At 46.3% G+C, this 19,733-nt stretch overlaps 1 protein-coding gene across 1 annotated transcript in view; it reads left to right on the top strand.

Annotated features, from left to right (window-relative positions):
- The window catches only part of GLB1 (galactosidase beta 1), a 104,156-nt gene that overhangs the window by 25,282 nt on the left and 59,141 nt on the right, over positions 1-19,733 (top strand). Inside the window, exons 2-7 of the mRNA XM_061395756.1 lie at positions 2,098-2,267; positions 3,957-4,107; positions 4,650-4,710; positions 5,930-6,024; positions 13,697-13,877; positions 18,844-18,902. Of these exons, the coding sequence (XP_061251740.1) occupies positions 2,098-2,267; positions 3,957-4,107; positions 4,650-4,710; positions 5,930-6,024; positions 13,697-13,877; positions 18,844-18,902 (717 nt within the window). The remainder of the gene's footprint in view (positions 1-2,097; positions 2,268-3,956; positions 4,108-4,649; positions 4,711-5,929; positions 6,025-13,696; positions 13,878-18,843; positions 18,903-19,733) is intronic.

The following is a 19,733-nucleotide window of genomic DNA, read 5'->3' as shown; positions in this document are numbered from 1 at the left end:
GTGCAGAGTCTTCACCACTGGACCCCCAGGGAAGTCCCACAGTCACAGTACTTAAACACTCTAGTTGGATTTCAAGCCAAGTGGGATCTAGGACCCCTGCTCTCATGGTTGTTTCCAGATACGGCTTCAAGGGCAACACTCAAAAGTTTCATGGACTGTTATGCTGCTATGAAAAAAAGATTTTAAAAAAATGCCTAAAGATGCACAAGAAATTTTACCAACAGTTGTCGTTCAGTCGCTAAGTTGTGTCCGACTCGTGGACTGTAGCATGCCAGGCTTCTCTGTCCTTCACTGTGTCCCTGAGTTTGCTCAAACTCATGTCCATTGAGGTGATGATGCCATCCAACCATCTCATCCTTTGTCGCCCCCTTCTCCTCCTGCCCTCAATCTTTCCCAGTGTCAGGGTCTCCTTTCCAGTGAGTTGGTTCTTCAAATCAAGTGGCCGAAGTATTGGAGCTTCAGCTTCAGCATCAGTCCTTCCAGTGAATATTCAGGGTTGATTTCTTTTAGGATTGACTGATTTGATCTCCTTGCTGCCCAAGGGACTCTCAAGAGTCTTCTCCAGCTCCACAGCTCAACAGCATCAGTTCTTTGGTGCTCAGCTTTCTTTATGGTCCAACTCTCACATCTGTACATGACTACTGGAAAAACCATAACCATTGTTAACAATGGAGGACACTAATTAAATGGTTTCTTGTAGCCTTGGGTTGGGAAGGTCCCCTAGAGAAGGAAATGGCAGCCCACTCCAATATTCTTGCCTGGGAAAATCCCATGGATAGAGGAGCTTGGTGGGTTGTACAGTCCAGAGTATTGAAAAAGAGTTGGATGTGACTTAGCGACTGCTGCTGCTGCTGCTAAGTCACTTCAGTCATGTCCGACTCTGTGTGACCCCATAGACGTCAGTCCACGAGGCTCCCCTGTCCCTGGGATGCTCCAGGCAAGAACACTGGAGTGGGCGACTAAACAACAGCAATTTGTAACCCTGGTCCTGTTGCGACATGAGGTCTGTGGCTGCCTTTTTCCGTCCACCAGAGGGCAGTGTTCTATTCTACCTAAAAGTTGGCCTCCCCTTTGAGGTCTTCTCTTTCAACTCCTAGCATTTCGCCTTCTCCAGTGATCCCCAAACAGTGTTTCTTGAAATTTGATTTGATTCTAGAAATACAACTTACATTGCAACACTGCAGAGATATACATCCATATGCAAATCTATATATGCCTATATAACTAAAGTTTCATAAAATAACACTTATCTTTGTAGAGAAGAGACTTGTGGTTGCCAAGGAGAAGGGGGTTGGGGAAGGGATGGATGGATTGGGAGTTTGGGGTCAGCAGATTCAAGCCATCATATAGAGAGTGCAGAGACAACAAGGTCCTGCTGTACAGCACGGAGAACTATGTTCAGTATCCTGTGGCAAATCATAATAGAAAAGAATATGAAAAAAGATGTGTATCTACAGCAAAGATTAATACAACACTGTAAATCAACTACTTCAATAAAATACAATTTTTTAAATAACCCTTGTCTCTTTACTATGTGTAATACTGATTTTTTCTTTCTTTTTTCTGCTCTCTTTCATTTAAAAAAGTTCTGATCACCCAGATTGAGTTCATGATTCACAAACTGGGTCTCACATACTGCCTTCGATTTCATTTAGTCTGGCATCGTGCCTTTTTATGGATGAAGAGACAGAGGGTTAGAGAAGGATGCTCGGTCATGGTGGGGCTCAGAGCAGCAACTAGGAAAAGGTTTCGGGGCTTCGGACTTCTGGTCTGTTGCTCTCAGCATAGTGACATTCCTGCTGAAGGAGATGCAGGGCTCCAGCAGGGCGCGGCCGCAGGGGGCGGGGGAGGCAGTGTGTGTGCGTGCGTGTGTGTGCATCCACGTGTGTGTTGCCACCGCCCACTGATTGTCACATTGGTGCCAGCCTCTGGAACTTTGCGTGTAGGTCCTCCTCGCCCTGTCTCAGCAGTGGTTTGTTTTATAGCCCAGAACCAGGCACGTGCATAAACTAAACGGGTAGGGAGTCCCTCATCACCGTCCAAACATCTGCTTTCTGAGGGTGGAAGTTCTCATGTGGTCCAATCCTTGCTCTGTAGAACGCCACCCAGAGAACATTCCAGATCGACTACCGCCGTAACCGCTTCCTCAAGGATGGCCAGCCCTTCCGCTACATCTCGGGAAGCATTCACTATTTCCGTGTGCCCCGCTTCTACTGGAAGGACCGGCTGCTGAAGATGAAGATGGCTGGGCTGAACGCCATCCAGACGTAAGTAGGAGGGCACTGGGCTCCCCTCCGAGGCAGAGACACAAGCACCTGGAGTAGGGGACCAGCTGCATCTCTCTGTGCAGAGGTTTCGTTGCTCAGAACGGGAATAGCATGGTCTGGTATCCCACTTGAGTATTCTTGCCTGGGAAATCCCATGGACAGAGGAGCCTGGCAGGCCACAGTCCACAGTGTCGCAGAGAGTCAGACACAACTGAAATGCCTTAGCATGCACAGTGCCGTGGGAGAGGTTTGTCGTGGGCTTGGGTGTCGCTTCTTTAGACAGTTAACTACTTCTTCCAACCTTGAACTTTGTCAGCAGAAATCATAAAATGAATATCAGCTTAAAAAGGCAGAGGGAAGTAACAGTGATTGAGGATTTGCTGTGTGCAGGACAAACGACATGGATGATGCCATTTCTCCAAGTCAGCCGAATGCAGCTGATAAAACTGAAATTTGCCGAGGCATGTGCTTTTGGACAGAAATCCAGCTGAGATTTAAAGATAAGGGTGTTTGTAGGTGGCCGTAGCTCCTCTCAGCTCCTAGGGGAACATGCCTTGTTGGGTAGATCCCTGAAACCTAGTTTGTCTTTGTGGTTCTGCTGGGGTGATTCTATGGCCCAGGGTTACAGAATCACCCCCAATAACTATCTCTCCTCATCTCTTCTGTTTGTTTCAAAATGACTAATTGAGAAGGAAGTTGGGGTGGCTGGCCACTCTGGTTTCTGCATTGCTGATGTGGATTGCTGATAACTTTTCAAAGATAAAGTATGAGAAAATCCAGCAGCAGATTCCTGGGACAGATGGTTAGGGAGAATCCCCTTCATTTTTCTGGTTGTAGGACCACTGGGGCCTGTCTGTAGTTTTAGCCCTAAAATTAAAGTTTTAAAACTAAACTAAGTTCTAGGAGACCAAAATGGCTCCAGGGAACCATGAAACCCTGAAACCATAAGTCAGGGGTCACCAGAGAGACCTTTGTGATGGCAATGGGTAGCTTTGTATTTAAATTTGTGTCCCTTGCTGCAGGCAGCCAGGGAAACTGGTCAGAGTTTTGGTTACTGTACCTCCTTCAGGGTATTCCTGATAAAATTTTTGGTTAGGAGGACACAGGGCTTGGAGGCTCTTCCATTTTTATTGAAAAACATTTTTCAAAAAGTAAGTATATCGCTTATGACCTTAACACAGATACTTTCATTTTTCCTAAGCCTTACACAGGCATATATAATTTTTACACAGTAGAAGTTTGTGTCCATGTAATTATGTATTTTTTGTTTTTTGGCCACGCCATGCGGCTTGCAGGATCTCAGTTCCCCAACCAGATATTGAACCCCAGCCCTGTCAGTGGAAGCCCGGAATCCTAACCACTAGGCCACAAGGGAACTCGATATATATATATATATATATATATATATATATATATATATATATAATTTTTTTTTTTTTATTAAATCAAGCATTAAATAGGAATGGGCATCCTTTGTGGTGCATACACTTAAAAGTGTCCCCACAAGTTTGATTATCTGGGTAGCTACCGTGAAAACTCAAAACAAGAGTTTTTTCTCAAGAGGCTGCCTTAGGAAGATGTCTGTGTATGCCCTGTGGGTTTATAGTTCTGCAGAGTGGTTCAGATATATGTATGGGACCCCTGGAATTGTGAGCTATTTTCAGGAAGGGGCTGTGTGCGTCTTGGCAGGTACGTGGCCTGGAACTTCCATGAGCTGCAGCCTGGACAGTACAATTTCTCCGGGGACCATGATGTGGAACATTTCATTCAGCTGGCACATGAGCTGGGACTGCTGGTCATCCTGAGGCCTGGACCCTACATCTGTGCAGAGTGGGACATGGTGAGTGTGGCTAACCTGGCCTCGTCTGCCTAGTGCGTGGACAGACAGGGCTCTGGGGGAAAGGGAATGAAAGTGGTGTGGATAAGTCTCATTCCAGATAGCACGGGCCTGTAGCTAAGAAAGCCCAGGTGTCTTTTACCTTAGGTGGTGGCCAGGCAGAGAGGAACAGGGAGGGGTGAGAAGGCATGGGTCCTCCTCCTGGTGGTCACAGACAGAAGTCAGTTTCCTCATCTGTTAAGAGCAGTTCATAAAGTGGCCTCTGTCTGCCCCACAGGGTAGATATGAGGTTCAGTGGAGTAATCTATAGAAAAATCTTTGATTCTCAAGACACTGCATTCATGCAGAGTGATCTTATTTTTTATTATGTTTACAATCTCTAATTGCCCTGAAAGTTACAAACCAGAAAGCCTACCTCAAATACCCGTTCTCCATGACACATTTTTTCTTTACTCTCACTGTTAGTAGTATTAATAATTTCTATCTCCCCTAAGACCTTAAAGTGGTTTCTTTTTTTAATTTGTTTGCTTGTTTCCCCATCCTAGGGAGGATTACCTGCTTGGCTATTGGAGAAAAAATCTATTGTTCTCCGTTCTTCGGATCCAGGTGAGTTGTTAGAGATGTTGTAAGAGAATTTAAGAAAGTTCAGATACTTTATATCCAAAGGGTCAGATACAATATTTCAAAGGCTGGGGTACTCCTGGGTGAATGCTTCTGAAAGTTTAGTAAAAGTGTGGGTGTCCATCATTCTCCACCAGACGCTGAATGTGTAGGAAAGAAGGATTGTTCGGACAACTCAACTAGATCTTGTCGATGCCGTGGTAACTCTTTGAGTTAGCACTGGGCCCTGTTTGCGGTTGACTGATTGACTTGAGTGCTTTCTCTGCCTCCATTCTCAGTCTGTGACTTGATGGGGATGACTCCCAGCTAACCAGACGGGCAGACGTAGCTTCTCTGGTGGCGTCACTGGATCTCTCTTCATCTACTTTTACAGAGTGATCTGTGAGTGATAGGTTTTTCCCTTTATCTAGCTATAAACCCTGACCGGTCTGCAGGCCCCAATTCGCTGTATTTATTTTTGCTGGCGTATGGTTGACTTACAGTGTGGTGGTATTTTCTGCTGTACAGCGCAATGAATCACATATGCATATTTTTGAGATTCTTTTTCTATGTAGGTCACTGCAGGGGACTCAGTAGAGTTCCTAGCTGCTTTTCTGTCTTCTGAAGACTTCATTTCTCTTGGGGATGAAGCTGGTCATAAGAGCAGCTAACAACGATTAAATCTGCTGTATAAAAGACTAGTACAAAAAAAAATAAATAAAAGGCTAGTACGTTATGCTCTGTGTGGCTTTTCTTCTTAGCGTATTACCCACACGTTTTATACTCTTAGTATATTATTAGTATTTTCCCATGTACTAGCTCATTTAATACTTACAGCAGCTTTGTGAACTGCATACTTATCCCCATTTGACAGTGTAAATGTATAGTTGATTAGAACTTAATTTTTTAAAAACTCAGCTGTGACAGAGAAGGACCCATCACTCAGTCATTCAACAAACACGGGCAGATGCCTCCTGTGCTGCAGGCTTGTGGCCCTAGCAGCAGGGGCCGATATCAGGCTGATCCTCTGAAGGCTCCGCTGAGCGGACAACTCCAGGCAGGACAGCTTTTACCAGACTTGCGGTGCACGTGACACCCCCGTTTCAGAAAGTAGTGGTTGAATCAGTCTGTTCGATCTCTGCTGCCAGCCCCAGGATAACAGGGTGCATGGTGCCTCTTTGTAGTAAAAAGGTGTGTGATGGTGTTAAACCTGGCTGTTTTCCAGATTACCTTGCGGCTGTGGACAAGTGGCTGGGGGTCCTTCTGCCCAAGATGAGACCCCTCCTCTATAAGAATGGAGGCCCGATTATAACAGTGCAGGTAATCATGGAGCCCGGGCTGGTAGGGGGAGATTTCCATTTATCCACACAGTATACGGGAGTGAAGCAGATGGGAGCCACATGTGACTCTTTCTTTCTTTCTTTTTTCTTTTTAATTTTTAGAACTGATGTGTAGTTGATTTGCTATGTTATGTAAGTTTCAGGTGTCCGGCAACATCATTCGGTTTTATATACAGATATAGATTCTTTTCCAATATAGGTTATTACAAGATGTTGAATATAGTTCCCTGGGCTCTACAGTAAGGTCCTTGCTGTTTATCTTCCTATGTCTATCTCTAAGAGGCAATGCCACAGACGGTACTTTGATTTAAATTGCATTTTGAGGGGGCGTTACCATTTTTGAATGCTCTCTGTGTGAGACTCTGTGCTGGCCGCCCTACAGATGCCATTCAGTTATCCCAGCCACCATCGCCAAAGAGGTTAAGTGGCTTGGCCAAGGTCACGCAGCTGGCAGGTGGCAGTAAGGATTGCAGCCTGGCCCCTCTCTGCTCCCACAGCGCCTTCTGGCTGCAGGGACACAGCCCGGACCGACCCACTTTGGTGTCTGTATTGCCTCGGTCGTCGGTTCCCGTGGGTGTAGAAAGAGGATGCGGTGAGCTGGGGCCACTGTGTTTTCTCCTCCCACTTCCTGCCCTCACCTTCCTTCTTCCATGTGTTTTTCCCTTTGCAGTGACTGGTAGAAGGAGGAGTCTGTCATGTGGCAAGGGTGTTCCAAGAGAAAGATCAGTTCACTTGACCTGCAGTGATTTTTGATATTTGTAAAATGACTTAGGTCAAACAAAACCATGTCTGTTGGTCATTTGCAAGGGTTCTCTTACTGCAGAGAGTATGTTATGTAAAACTGGCTGTGTCCCGGACCAGCATGGGATGTATGCAGTGCTCCCTAGGGGAATGTGGGCCAGCACTTGGAACCAGCACTGTTCACTGTTCGTAGGGATGGTCACTGTGGGGAAGGAGCCTGGCCCCTTCTGTGCACTTAAGACCCAGGCTGTAAGGGGCTCCGTGGCGGTCCAGTGGTTAGGACTCTGCACTGTCACTGCTGTGGCCTGGGTTCACCCCCTGGTCAGGGAATTAAGATCCCACAAGCTGTGTGGGATATCCCCCCTCCCACCCAAAAAACAAACAAACAAATATGCAGGTTGCAACAAGAGGGCTGGGCTGACCAGGGTGCCTGTTCTGACATTGCGTGGTAGAGAAAGGCCAGGCTGCTATTCCCAGAGGGATGTACTACTGGTAGCATTCACTGCCCTCAACCTGTCCTGAGTCTGTACCAGTTAAGCTTCAGTTCAGATCAGTTCAGTCACTCAGTCATGTCCAACTCTTTGCGACCCCATGGACTGCAACACACCAGGCTTCCCTGTCCATCACCAACTTCTGGAGTTTACCCAAACTCATGTCCATCGAGCTGGTGATGCCATCCAGCCATCTCATCCTCTGTCACCCCCTTCTCCTCCTGCCCCCAATCCCTCCCAGCATCAGAGTCTTTTCCAATGAGTCAACTCTTCGCATCAGGTGGCCAAAGTATTGGAGTTTCAGCTTCAGCATCAGTCCTTCCAATGAATACCCAGGACTGATCTCCTTTAGGATGGACTGGTTGGATCTCCTTGCAGTCCAAGGGACTCTCAAGAGTCTTCTCCAACACCACAGTTCAAAAGCATCAATTCTTCGGCACTCAGATTTCTTCACAGTCCAACTCTCACATCCATACATGACCACTGGAAAAACCATAGCCTTGACTAGATGGACCTTTTTTGGCAAAGTAATGTCTCTGCTTTTGAATATGCTATCTAGGTTGATCATAACTTTCCTTCCAAGGAGTAAGCTTCTTTTAATTTCATGGCTGCAATCATCATCTGCAGATGGGAATACCAGACCACCTAACCTGCCTCTTGAGAAACCTGTATGCAGGTCAGGAAGCAACAGTTAGAACTGGACATGGAACAACAGACTGGTTCCAAATAGGAAAAGGAGTACGTCAAGGCTGTATATTGTCACCCTGCTTATTTAACTTATATGCAGAGTACATCATGAGAAACGCCGGGCTGGAAGAAGCACAAGCTGGAATCAAGATTGCCAGGAGAAATATCAATAACCTCAGATATGCAGATGACACCACCCTTATGGCAGAAAGTGAAGAGGAACTAAAAAGCCTCTTGATTAAAGTGAAAGAGGAGAGTGAAAAAGTTGGCTTAAAGCTCAACATTCAGAAAACGAAGATCATGGCATTGGTCCCATCACTTCATGGGAAATAGATGGGGAAACAGTGGACACAGTTAAGCTTATAGGAGCCCATTTTCCTGTATGACGATTTCAAGGCTGAAGCTGGATGTGTCTGCCTAGCTGGGTCTTCCTCCTTCCTCTTAATTTCAGGTTTTCCTCAGTTTCCATTGTTTTTTAGTTTGTTGTTGTTGTTGTTGTTTAGTTGTTTAGTTGCTTAGTCACGTCTGACTCTTTGTGACCCCATGGACTGTAGCCCACCAGGTTACCCCATGGACAGCCCACCTCTGTCCATGGGATTCTCCAGGCAAGAACACTGGAGTGGGTAGCCATTTCCTCCTCCAGGGGATCTTCCCAACCCAGAGATCAAACCCCGTCTCTTGCATCTCCAGCATTGACAGGCAGATTCTTTACCATTAAGCCACCTGGAAAGCCCTTTGCTTCTAAGTCACCTTTAAAAAAAAAATTTATATATTTACTTGGTTGTACTGGGTCTTAGTTGCAGCATGCAGGATCTTCAGTCGCAGCATGCTAACTCTTAGTTGGGACATGTGGGATCTAGTTCCCTGACAAGGGATCACACCCAGGGCCCTTGCATTGGGACTAAGGGGTCTTAGCCACTGGACCCCCAGGGAAGTCCCCCCTAAATCACTTTCAATTTTCGCTCACAAGTTTTCCGTATCTTTTGGTTATTGAAAGCCACTAAAATGTCATCCCTGGAGAAGGGAATGGCAGTCCACTCCAGTATTCTTGCCTGGAGAATTCCATGGACAGAGGAGCCTGGCGGGCTACAGTCCATGGAGTAGCACAGAGTTGGACACGACTGAGTGACTCACACTTTCACTTTGACTTTCAAAATGTCATCAAATACAAACTCTGCACAGGAGAGCAAAGTTGACTGATTTAGAGGGCTGGACGGTGGGTGTGTTTCCTCCTGTATCCATCCCTGGCAACCTCAGGTGACATGAACTTAACTCTGGGTCCTGCCAGGGAACTGAGTTTCCTCCTCTTTCTTCTCCCCACATCTCTCTGCATGCTCAAATCCCAGCTAATCCTTTTGCCCCTTGGTAATCAGGAATGGGGGCCTTCTACCCTACAACCTAATTTGTGGGGCACTTGTCATGAGGGATCCCCTCTGTTTATACCTGTTGTTTTGGAAGGTCAACAACTGAAAATGTCTTTGTCGCTTTATAGTAAATCCCCCACGTATGAACGAGTTTCATTCCAAGAGCACGTTCCTAAATCTAATTTGTTCCTAAATCCAACGAAGTTAGCCCAAGTACCCAACTAACACAACTGGCTGTATGGTACTGTACTATAATAAGTTTATAATACTTTCCACACAAATAATACATTAAAAAACAAACACAAAAAAGGAAACGTGTTCAGTCTTACAGTACAGTGCCTAACAACTGGCACACGGGGGTTGGCATCAAGCGAACAGGCAAGAGGAGCAACTGACTGGAGAGGGGAGACGAGGTGGGAGATGGCGGAGCTGAAGAGTCGTCAGCAACAGGGGACAGAGTACAGGCTTTGATTTCATCCATGCCTGATGTTGATGGTACGGGTTCTGGCTCCCTGCTGGATCAATTCTGTCTGTTGTCGTTCAGTTGCTCAGTCGTGTCCGACTCTCTGTGACCCCATGGACTGCAGCACTCCAGGTTCCCTGTCTTTCACCATCTCTCGGGATTTGCTCAAAGTCATGTCCGTGGTGTTGGTGATGCCACCCAGTGATCCCCTCCTCTGTCGCCTCCTTCTCCTCCGGCCTTCAATCTTTTCCAGCATCAGGATCTTTTCCAGTGAGTCGGCTCTTTGCATCAGGTGGCCAAAGTGTTGGCGCTTCGGTTTCAGCCTCAGTGCTTCCAGTGAATATTCTGGGTTGATTTCCTTTAGGATTGACTAGTTTGATCTTCATGCTGTCCAAGGGACTCTCAAGACTCTTCTTCAAGACCACAGTTTGAAAGCATCAATTCTTTGGTACTTGGCCTTCTTTATGGTCCAACTCTCACATCCGTACATGACTAGTGGAAAAAACCGTAACTTTGACTATACAAACCGTTGTTGGCAAAGTAATATCTCTGCTTATCAATACTGTCTAGGTTTGTCATAGACAAACAATTCTGTCTACCCTCTTGGAAAATGATCCAGTGATATCTAGGTCGTAGCCCTTTTGTTCTCATCATAGATGACAATGGTAGCACTGGATTGCATTCTGAACAGCTCCTGCAGCCTTTGTGAACTGTTCTACATTTGGGTCCCATGCCTTGAAAACTAAACAGTGACTCCTCAAATAAAGCAAATGCCCTTGCCATTTCCCTGCATTGTGAATCTTTTCGGTTCTTCAGTTTCTTCATCTTTCTCTTGCTTCTCTTCATCCTTTCTCTGGGCACATTCACATCTTTGATAGTCCACAACTTGAAGGTTCGTATGTAGGGGACTTCGGAGCTTACAGGGTGAGATGATTATCCTAGAGCAAGTATCTGCACGCTGCGGTAGGGGCCCCCTGCCTGTTGTGGTAGATCAGTGCCATTGGCACACGGCCATTTATGCACTGTCTAGGGTGCTCGGGCACCACAGTAACGTCCTTGAGTAGCTGAGACAGAGACTTACGGCCCAGAAGCCCCTGGTGTTTACTGTCTGGCCCTTAATTGAAGAAGTTAGCAGACTCCTGCTCCAGGAAAATCAGTGTTCCTCGGAATCTCACTTCGACTTCTTCTGTGTGTCTTTCAAGCCCTTTTCTGTATGTTTCTCCTCTCACCTGCCCTACCTCTCCTCCCCCCCCCCCCCCCGCTTGGCAATGATAGAGAACTTGAATATACGCTTTGTTGCCAGCATTTTGAGCCCTCACAAGGTGCCAGGTATCATGTATCGGCTCAGGGACTCCTCTTGCAGCCCAGTGGGGAAGGCACACCAGCCTCTGACAGACAGACAGACAGTTTACAGGTGGAGCCACATGGATGAGAAGAGGCAGAGCTGAGATTTGCACAAGGGCTCTTGGGCCTTTGATGTCTGTGCCTGTGACCGCAGCGCTGAGCTGCCTTGCCAATGTGGAGCTTTTCTCTCTTTCTCTAAAAAGCAAACCAAATTATGTGTATGCATGAATTACAATCCTGTTTAAAATACCCTCCTATATTTTACTGTAATATAATGATGTTAATGGATAAACGAGGCTTGAAAAAGTAAGTGAAGATCAACGATGTCAGCTTGGGCATGGCCAGAAAAGAACCCGGGGTGCAGAGGCTGTGAGCCCACTTTGTTGCTACAGCTGACCTTTAAGTTAGCTCTGAACTTCTTGGCAGCCAGATGATGAAGGAAGACACAGCCATATAAGTACCTGTTTTTTTCTTTTTGGCTGTGTTGTGCAGCCTGTGGGATCTTAGTTCCCCAACCAGGAATTGAACCTGTGCCCCCTGCATTGGGAGCACAGAGTCTTGAGCACGGGACCACCAGGGAGGTCCCTATAAATAGCTCTTAATTAAAAGGAGGAAAAAGAAAATGAGGAGGAATGTACCTTACCAGTATTTATGGAGCTTTTCTTAAGATTTATTTCATTTATTTTCAAAGGGGCTGCTGATCAGGATCAGGTCATCAGGGTATCAGGATCAGTCTCCCAAGGAGCGTGTCCTGCTCTGAGTGGAAACACCTCCTTTTTCAGGATGGCTTCATGCCCTGTGAAGCCCTTGGTACTGGCTGCTACTGCCTGTTTTTCTTCTCCTTAAGAGCATTTAAAAGACAGTGTATTCTTTTGGCTGTGCTGGGTCTCTGTTGCCATGCACAGGCTCTCTCTGGCCGTGGCGCACAGGCTTCTCATCGCGGTGGCTTCTCTTCTTGCGGAGCGCAGGCTCGAGGGCACTCAGGCTTCAGGAGTGGTGGCCCATAGGCTCAGCCGCCTCGTGCAGTGTGGAATATTTCCAGAATAGGGATTGAACCCATGTCTCCTGCTTTGGCAGGTAGATTCTTAACCACTGGACCACCAGGGAAGTCCCATAACATTTTTATGTTATTTTATTTGCCATACCTGGAGGCATATAGAATCCTATTTCTCCGACTAGGGCTTGAACCTGTGTCCCCTGCATTGGAAGCATGGAGTCTTACTCACTGGACCCCCCGGGAGGTCCCCGTTTTGCTGTTTGAACCCACACCATGACGGTATAGTCAGAGGGATTCTTGCTGAGAAAGCCGTCACGCATTAAGCTTTTAGACGGTGACGGTGGTATTGGGTTCCTCTGCATCACTCCCCACCCCTCCCCACACCCCGACTGTGTCCACAGGCTTCCTGGAGCTGCCAGCAATTCTGCAAACAGCCTGCTCTCTGAGCAGCGCTCTCCACCTGTCTGGCCTCCTTGACCAGTGCCTTTCTGTCTAGAGCCGCCTCGGGTAACCCCTCCGGGGAAGCTCCGTTAACCTCCTCTCCCGGCTTCCCTCAGGCTGGACACCTGTTTTCTGGGGGCTCACGGTTTCTTTTTCTTTTAACTTTTTATTTTGGAGTTTAACAATTACTAGCAATGTTGTGATAGTTTCAAGTACACAGCAAAGGGACTCAGATATACATGGATCCATTCTCCCCCATTCTCCCCTGCCAGTCAGGCTGCCACATAACATTGAGCAGAGTTCCCTATGCTGTACAGCAGATTTTTCTTGGTTATCCGTTTTAAATATAGCCGTGTATACGTGCTAATTCCAGACTCCCTAACTATCCCTTCTTGGGGGCTCTCGGTTTCTTATGCTCGTGTTCAAAGACAACGTATTCCTTGTATCACAGAAGTTTGTTTTGTGTTGTGTGCTGAAATTTTTATTGAATTTTAATTGAAATTTTTATTGAATTTTAATTGAAATTTTTATGTTTGGGCAATTCTTAAATTTTTGTAAAATTGTGAGCTGTAACACACACACATTAATGTGCAGTGAAGGAAGCATTGTGGAGAGAACAGCCACGACCACCCAAGATGGGAAATGCACACCAGGACCCTAGAAGCTTCCTGATAATGCTCTACTTTTTCTCATTGTCCTGACTTTCATGACCATCAGCTTCTTGATTTTTTTTACACTTCTACCAACCAACTATCCGCACACCCACACGTATAGTTTGGTTTTGACTGGTTTGGATTTTCTGTTCGGGAAGTTGTATTATATGTATTTTTTAGTGTCATGCTTCCTTCATTAAACTCTATACCTCTAAGATTTTTTTCTAATGTTTATTTATTTATTCATTTGGCTGCATTGGGTCTTACTTGTGACTCACAGGCTTAGGTTTTTATGCTGAGTTGCTCTTTAGAAAATGAGTTTTGAGGATCAAGTGTAGGAGATATTTAGGGGGAGGGGACCCCTAAGCCTCGTCATCTCAGAGAGGCTCGAGGAGTTTCTCCAAACCACAGTTTGCCTTAGAACGTTGGAGTCTTCTGATTTTTTTCCCCTCCTCTTTTTTAAACTTGCAGGTTGAAAATGAATATGGCAGCTACCTCTCCTGTGATTACGACTACTTGCGTTTCCTGCAGAAGCGTTTCCACGACCACCTGGGTGAGGATGTGCTTCTGTTCACCACGGACGGGGTGAATGAGAGGTTGCTGCAGTGTGGGGCGCTCCAGGGGCTCTACGCCACCGTGGACTTCAGCCCAGGTTGGTGTCTGCAGAAACCCAGCTCGGCGGGCGGACCTGGGCCTTCTACTCAGTCAATTGCTCTAAGCAGCTATTGTTTAAGTGGCATGGGCATATTGAATAGGATTTCCCAAATTTTCCTTTATTTGTAACGGTGAAATAGAATACTTGATAAAGCACCCTTGATGGCGGAGATGGTTTGATGTCAGCTGGGTTGGCCCTTAGGACACAGGCTCTGTTTCCAGCCCTGGCGGAGCTGGCTGCAGCCTGGAGTCCTGTTTTCTTAGGGGCTGCTGCCAGGGGTTCCCCTACCTGGAGGAGCACCACCTTTCAGGCTGTGTCTGGGATGTGCTGTTCTTGTCTGCACCTGCCCCCTCACCACCCCCATCCCCTCAAGTCGTGGCTGGATGCTTGGGCTGGGTTGAGGCCACTGTGAACTCTGAGGTCAGCTCTGGAGTGCAGAGAACATGCCTGGCACTTCCATCTTCTTTCTGTATAACTCATAACACTGGGAACTGTGATGGGCCGGAGGTGGTTTGGTAGATGCTGCAAAGAATCGTCTTTCCTGACGCATTCATGCTGCGTGAGCCACTGAGGTTCTGCCCATGAAGGCATGGCTGGGGTGCTCAGGGTGCAACGACATTAAGAGGTCTTCACGTGGGTTCAGAGCGGCTTTTATAAAAGGCATCACGGCTAAGTGCAATGTGATCCTGAAAAGGGTCCTGGACTTTTTTTTCTGTTTGTTTTGGTTGTTGTTATTATGAAGGACATTATTGAGACAATTGAAATCTTTGAATAAAGCCTTTAGATAATGATATTCTATCCATGTTAATTTCCTATTTTTTTTTTTTTTGTATCATTGTGTTGTATTTATTTAAAGAATGCTCTTGCTCTTTAGGGGATACATGCTGAAGTATTTAGGGGTAAAGGACCATCCTGTCTACAACTTATTCTCAAATGGCTCAGAAAAAAAAATGTGCATATTTATATAGAGAGGAAAAAACCAATGAATTGGTAAAATGTTAACAATTGGGGAACCTGGGTGAAGGGAAAATAAGTTCTTTGTATTATTCTCACAGTTTTCCTATAAATTTGGAATGATTTCAAAATAAAACGTTACCCCACTCGTCCATAAGACCAGCTCTTCAAGTAGCATAAAGACCCCACTGTTGTCCTGTCTGAGGGAGGAGACACACATCCAGCATTGCCTTCTGTAGAGAAGGATGTTCAGACTGAAGTTGCATTTTTTTAAAAATTCTTCTCTGCTACGAACAAAGAGATAACTGGCTCCGAGTGAACTGAGTGTTTCTAGAAACATGGTACATTGCTCAGATCAATTGGTGATGAAGTAAGTCATCTACAAAGGGCTGCACAGGAAGTGGCATGCTGGTTTCCTCCTGTTTTGGCACATTTCCTAACACAGCGATGAAAAAGCACAGCACTTTTCTGTTGGGAGGAACAAATTGAGGATTATCACAAGTTAGTTATGTTATTTGTATGTGGGGTGACAGCATGGTTGCTACCGCTGTGGGTTCAAGGACAGACACTCAAGGCCAGTGTGCCTGGGGCAGGGGGGATGGTGGCGGCTTCATTTCCTGGAGTGGGAGAGGAGCAGTGCCTGGGGTCAGATCCCAGGAGAGGCTCTTGAGAGCAGGTTTCAAGATCTGAAGCCAAAAAAACAAAAAAAAACAAAAACCAAGTAACCCAATTAAGAAATGGAGAAGAGTTCTAAATAGACATCTTTCCAAAGAGGACATGCAAATGGTCAAAAGCACATGAAAAGAGGTTCAACATCACTAATATTAACAATTACAGAAATGTAAGTCAAAACTACCATGAAGTATCACTTCACACCAATCAGAGTGGCCATCATCTAAAATTTACAAGCAGTAGATGCTGAGAAGGTGTGGAGCAAAGGGAATCCTCTTACACTGTTGGTGGGAATGTAAGTTGGTAACAGCCATTATGGAGAACAGTATAGAGGTTCCTTAAAAAACTAAAACTACCATACGATCCAGCAATCCCACTCCTGAGGTTAGAGCAAAAGAAAACTAGAATTCAAAAAGATGCATGCGCCGCCAGCATGAAGCTCAGCACTGTCTACAATAGCCAGGACACAGGAGCAACCTAAATGCCCATCAGCAGAGGAATGGATAAAGTAGACATAGAGCACACGTGCAGTGGGATATTAGCCATAAAAGAGTGAAATAATGCCATATGCAGCAACGTGGATGAACCCAGAGATTGTCATACTGAGTGAAGTAAGTCAGGTTCAGAGAGACAGATGGCACATGATATCACTTATATGTGGAATCTAAAAAAAAGGGGGGTATAAATGAACTTACAAAAGAGGAATAGAGTCACAGATGCAGAAATCAAACAGGGTTATCAGGGGATAAGGCAGGAGGAGGGGTATGCAAGAAAAGAACCTAAAAAAAAAATAAGAGAGTAGATCTATGTATATGTGTAACTGATTCGCTTTGCTGTATACCTGAAACTGTCAAAACACTGTAAATCAACTATACTCCAATAAAAATTTAAAAAAAAAAATCTAGAAACCACCTAATGCTTAGTTAATAGTGAGAAATTTACAGCCATAAAGGAAATGAAATTCCACTCTTTCTTGATCATCGCTTTCTCTCCTGAGAGCTAGCCTCGCAGAGAAGCCCAAGACTTGTCCGACAGCAAGGGGTTATTTGGAGACTGGGCTGGTGTGCTTGCACCCTGGGACACCTGCTGCAGGACCTGGACAGTGCAGGGTGGGCCAGGGTGTCCTCAACTCTGGCTGGAGAGACGCTGTTCGTGCTCATTACTTCTCTGTGGAGAAACCCTTTCTCTTTTTAGAGGAGGTGGGGAGAACAGAAGATGTGGGATGCAAGATGAGACATAGACATCCTAATGGAACACTTCAAAAGACAAAAATTGAGCACAAGTGGTCTGGAGTGGCTTGAGATGTACAAATTAAAATACAGAGTGTACTCTGTGACTCAGGATAGATGTAATTAGAGCACAGTGTGTCCCTTTGATTTGTTAATTTGTTGTTGTTCAGTTGCTCAGTCATGTCCCACTCTTTACGACCCCATGGACTGCAGCACACCAGGCCTCCCTGTTCCTCACCATCTCCCGGACCTTGCTCAAGTGTCTGTCCATTGAGTCGGTGATGCCATCCAACCATCTCATCCTCTGTCGTCTCTTCTCTTCCTGCCTTCAATCTTTCCCAACATTAGGGTCTTTTCCAATGAGTCAGTTCCAAAGGACTGGAGTGGCCAGTGGCCAAAGGACTGGAGCTTCAGCTTCAGCATCAGTCCTTCCAATGAATATTCAGGACTGATCTCCTTTAGGATGGACTGGTTGGATCTCCTTGCAGTCCAAGGGACGCTCAAGAGTCTTCTCCAACACCATAGTTCGAAACCATCAATTCTTTGGTGCTCAGTTTTCTTTATGGTCCAACTCTCACATCCATCCATGACTACTGGAAAAACCATAACTTTGACTAGACAGACCTTTGGCAGCAAAGTAACATCTCTGCTCTTTAATATGCTGTCTAGGTTGGTCAACTTTTCTTCCAAGGATCAAGCATCTTTTCATTTCATGGTGGCAGTCACTATGTGCAGTGATTTTGGAGCCCAAAAAATAAAGTCAGCCACTGTTTCCACTGTTTCCCCATCTATTTGCCATGAAGTGATAGGACCAGATGCTGTGATCTTAGTTTTTTGAATGTTGAGTTTTAAACCAGCTTTTTCACTCTCCTCTTTCACTTTCATCAAGAGGCTCTTTAGTTCTTCACTTTCTGCCATAAGGGTGGTGTCATCTGCATATCTGAGGTTATTGATATTTCTCCTGGCAATCTTGATTCCAGCTTGTGTTTCTTCCAGTCCAGCGTTTCTCATGATGTACTCTGCATATAAGTTAAATAAGCAGGGTGAGGATATACAGCCTTGACGTACTCCTTTCCCAATTTGGAACCAGCCTGTTGTTCCATGTCTGGTTCTAATTTGGGCACTGTGATGCATATGGTGCTGTGGAGGCTACCAGGAAGTATGTTCAAAGCAGGGTCGTTGTGTAGGGAGCAGCTCAGTCAACCAGATACCTGAGTAAAGAGAGCTGCACACCAGCCATGTGTCTAGGCTCTGGGGCCACAGAGGAAGCACAAGGCCTGTGTCATGATCTCCCAGAGGAATGCAGTCAGGAGAGGCCCAGACACTGTTCACAAAGGAAACATCATTCTGTGGTCCCCACAGTCTATCAAATGTATGGTCTGAGTCCCCACCTGAAGCAGTCCTCACCTGAGGCTGGCTTGGAGGTGTGCAGGCCCATGGGGGTACGAGGGAGGGCAGGGAACCTGAGGCTCAAGTCCTGCAAAGGAATCTGTTTTTTTTTTTTTTTATTTTATTAATTTATTTTCAACTGTGCTGGGTCTTCGTTGCTGCACATGGGCTTTCTCTGGTTGCAGCAAGCGGGGGCCCCTGTTCGTTGTGGTACCCGGGCTTCTCATTGAGGTGGCTTCTCCTGTTGTGGGCTCTAGGTGCATGGGCTTCAGGAGTGGCAGCACATGGGCTCAGTAGGTGTGGCACAGGGACTTAGTAGCTCTGCCTCATGTGGGATCTGCCCAGACCTGGGATCGAACCTATGTTCCCTGTATTAGCAGGTGGATGCTTATCCAGTGTGCCACCAGGGAAAGTCGTCTTTTTTAAGAAATGAATTTATTATATACTTGGCCACACCAGGTCTTAGCTGCAGCACTCAGGATCTTTCGTTGTGGAGCACAGATTCTCTGTGGTGTGCATGGGCTCAGCTGCTCTTCTGCACGTGGGATCTTAGTTCCCCAAAGAGGGGTCAAACCCATGTCCCCTGCATCGGCAGGTGGAAGTCCCTGCAAGGCCGATTCTTAACTACTGGACCCACTTCCTTTGGGAAGTCTCCAAAGGAATCTTTTTTCTTGAACTTGTCACTCCCACGGCTGACCTCTCTCCTCTTTCTCGTTCAGGTACCAACCTCACCGCTGCTTTCATGCTCCAGAGGAAATTTGAACCCACAGGACCCCTGGTAAGAGTCAGGGGTGAGGCATGGGGAGACCACTTGGTTGTACAGACTTCTTTTCTGCTCTTGGGGGAGAGTGATGAGGTGCTGTGAAGCGTGGGAGTGGATTCTTGGTTTCTGGGTCTGGGGTCAGAACTGATGGGGCTGTAGAGACCACCTTCTGGATGCACGGGCAACAGCTGAAGCAGTACTACTGCTCAAGACTAAGGCTCTGCACTGGACGGGGGACTAAGCCCATGTGCTGCAACTAGAGAAGCCTGCTCGCCGCAGTGAAGACCCAGTGCAGCCAAATCATTAAAGAAAGAAAGAAAAAGAAATACAATTGATTTTTTTTTAATGCAAAAAAAAAAAGCAGAGCTTAATGAGGCGGGATGTTCACCATGGTCCCCATTCTGCCCCCTCCAGAATGGATCCTAGTTCTCCTACCAGGGATCAAACCCACATCCCCTGGATTGCAAGGCGGATTCTTAACCATTGGGCCACCAGGGAAGTCCCAGGCTCTGCACCCTGGCATAGCTTTAGGACCTTTAGTCCTCGTGGCAGCTCTCATAAGTGGTGTTATGAGAGCTCGTTCTTTTCGGTGAGACTCAGACTATGTCACTTGCCCATGCCTGTATAGCTGGTGAGTGGCAGGGCCAGGATCTGAGCTCAGGTCTGTGTTTCTTGAGAGCTCTTTGTGACAGAGCTGCTCTGCCTTCAATCTACTTAGAAATCACATAGGAGTCTTGTGAAAATGCAGACACTGATTTACTGGGTCTGGGGAAGGGGCACAGAGTTTCTGACAAGCAGCCAGGAGATGTGGGGATGTAGGGTTGCTGACCGCTCTGGGAGTTGCAG

The sequence above is a fragment of the Bos javanicus genome, chromosome 22 (assembly GCF_032452875.1).
Source record: "Bos javanicus breed banteng chromosome 22, ARS-OSU_banteng_1.0, whole genome shotgun sequence".
NCBI classification, from domain to species: Eukaryota; Metazoa; Chordata; class Mammalia; order Artiodactyla; family Bovidae; genus Bos; species Bos javanicus.
The sequence above is the reverse complement of the archived record's forward strand: the minus strand, read 5'-3'. Positions and strand labels throughout refer to the sequence as shown.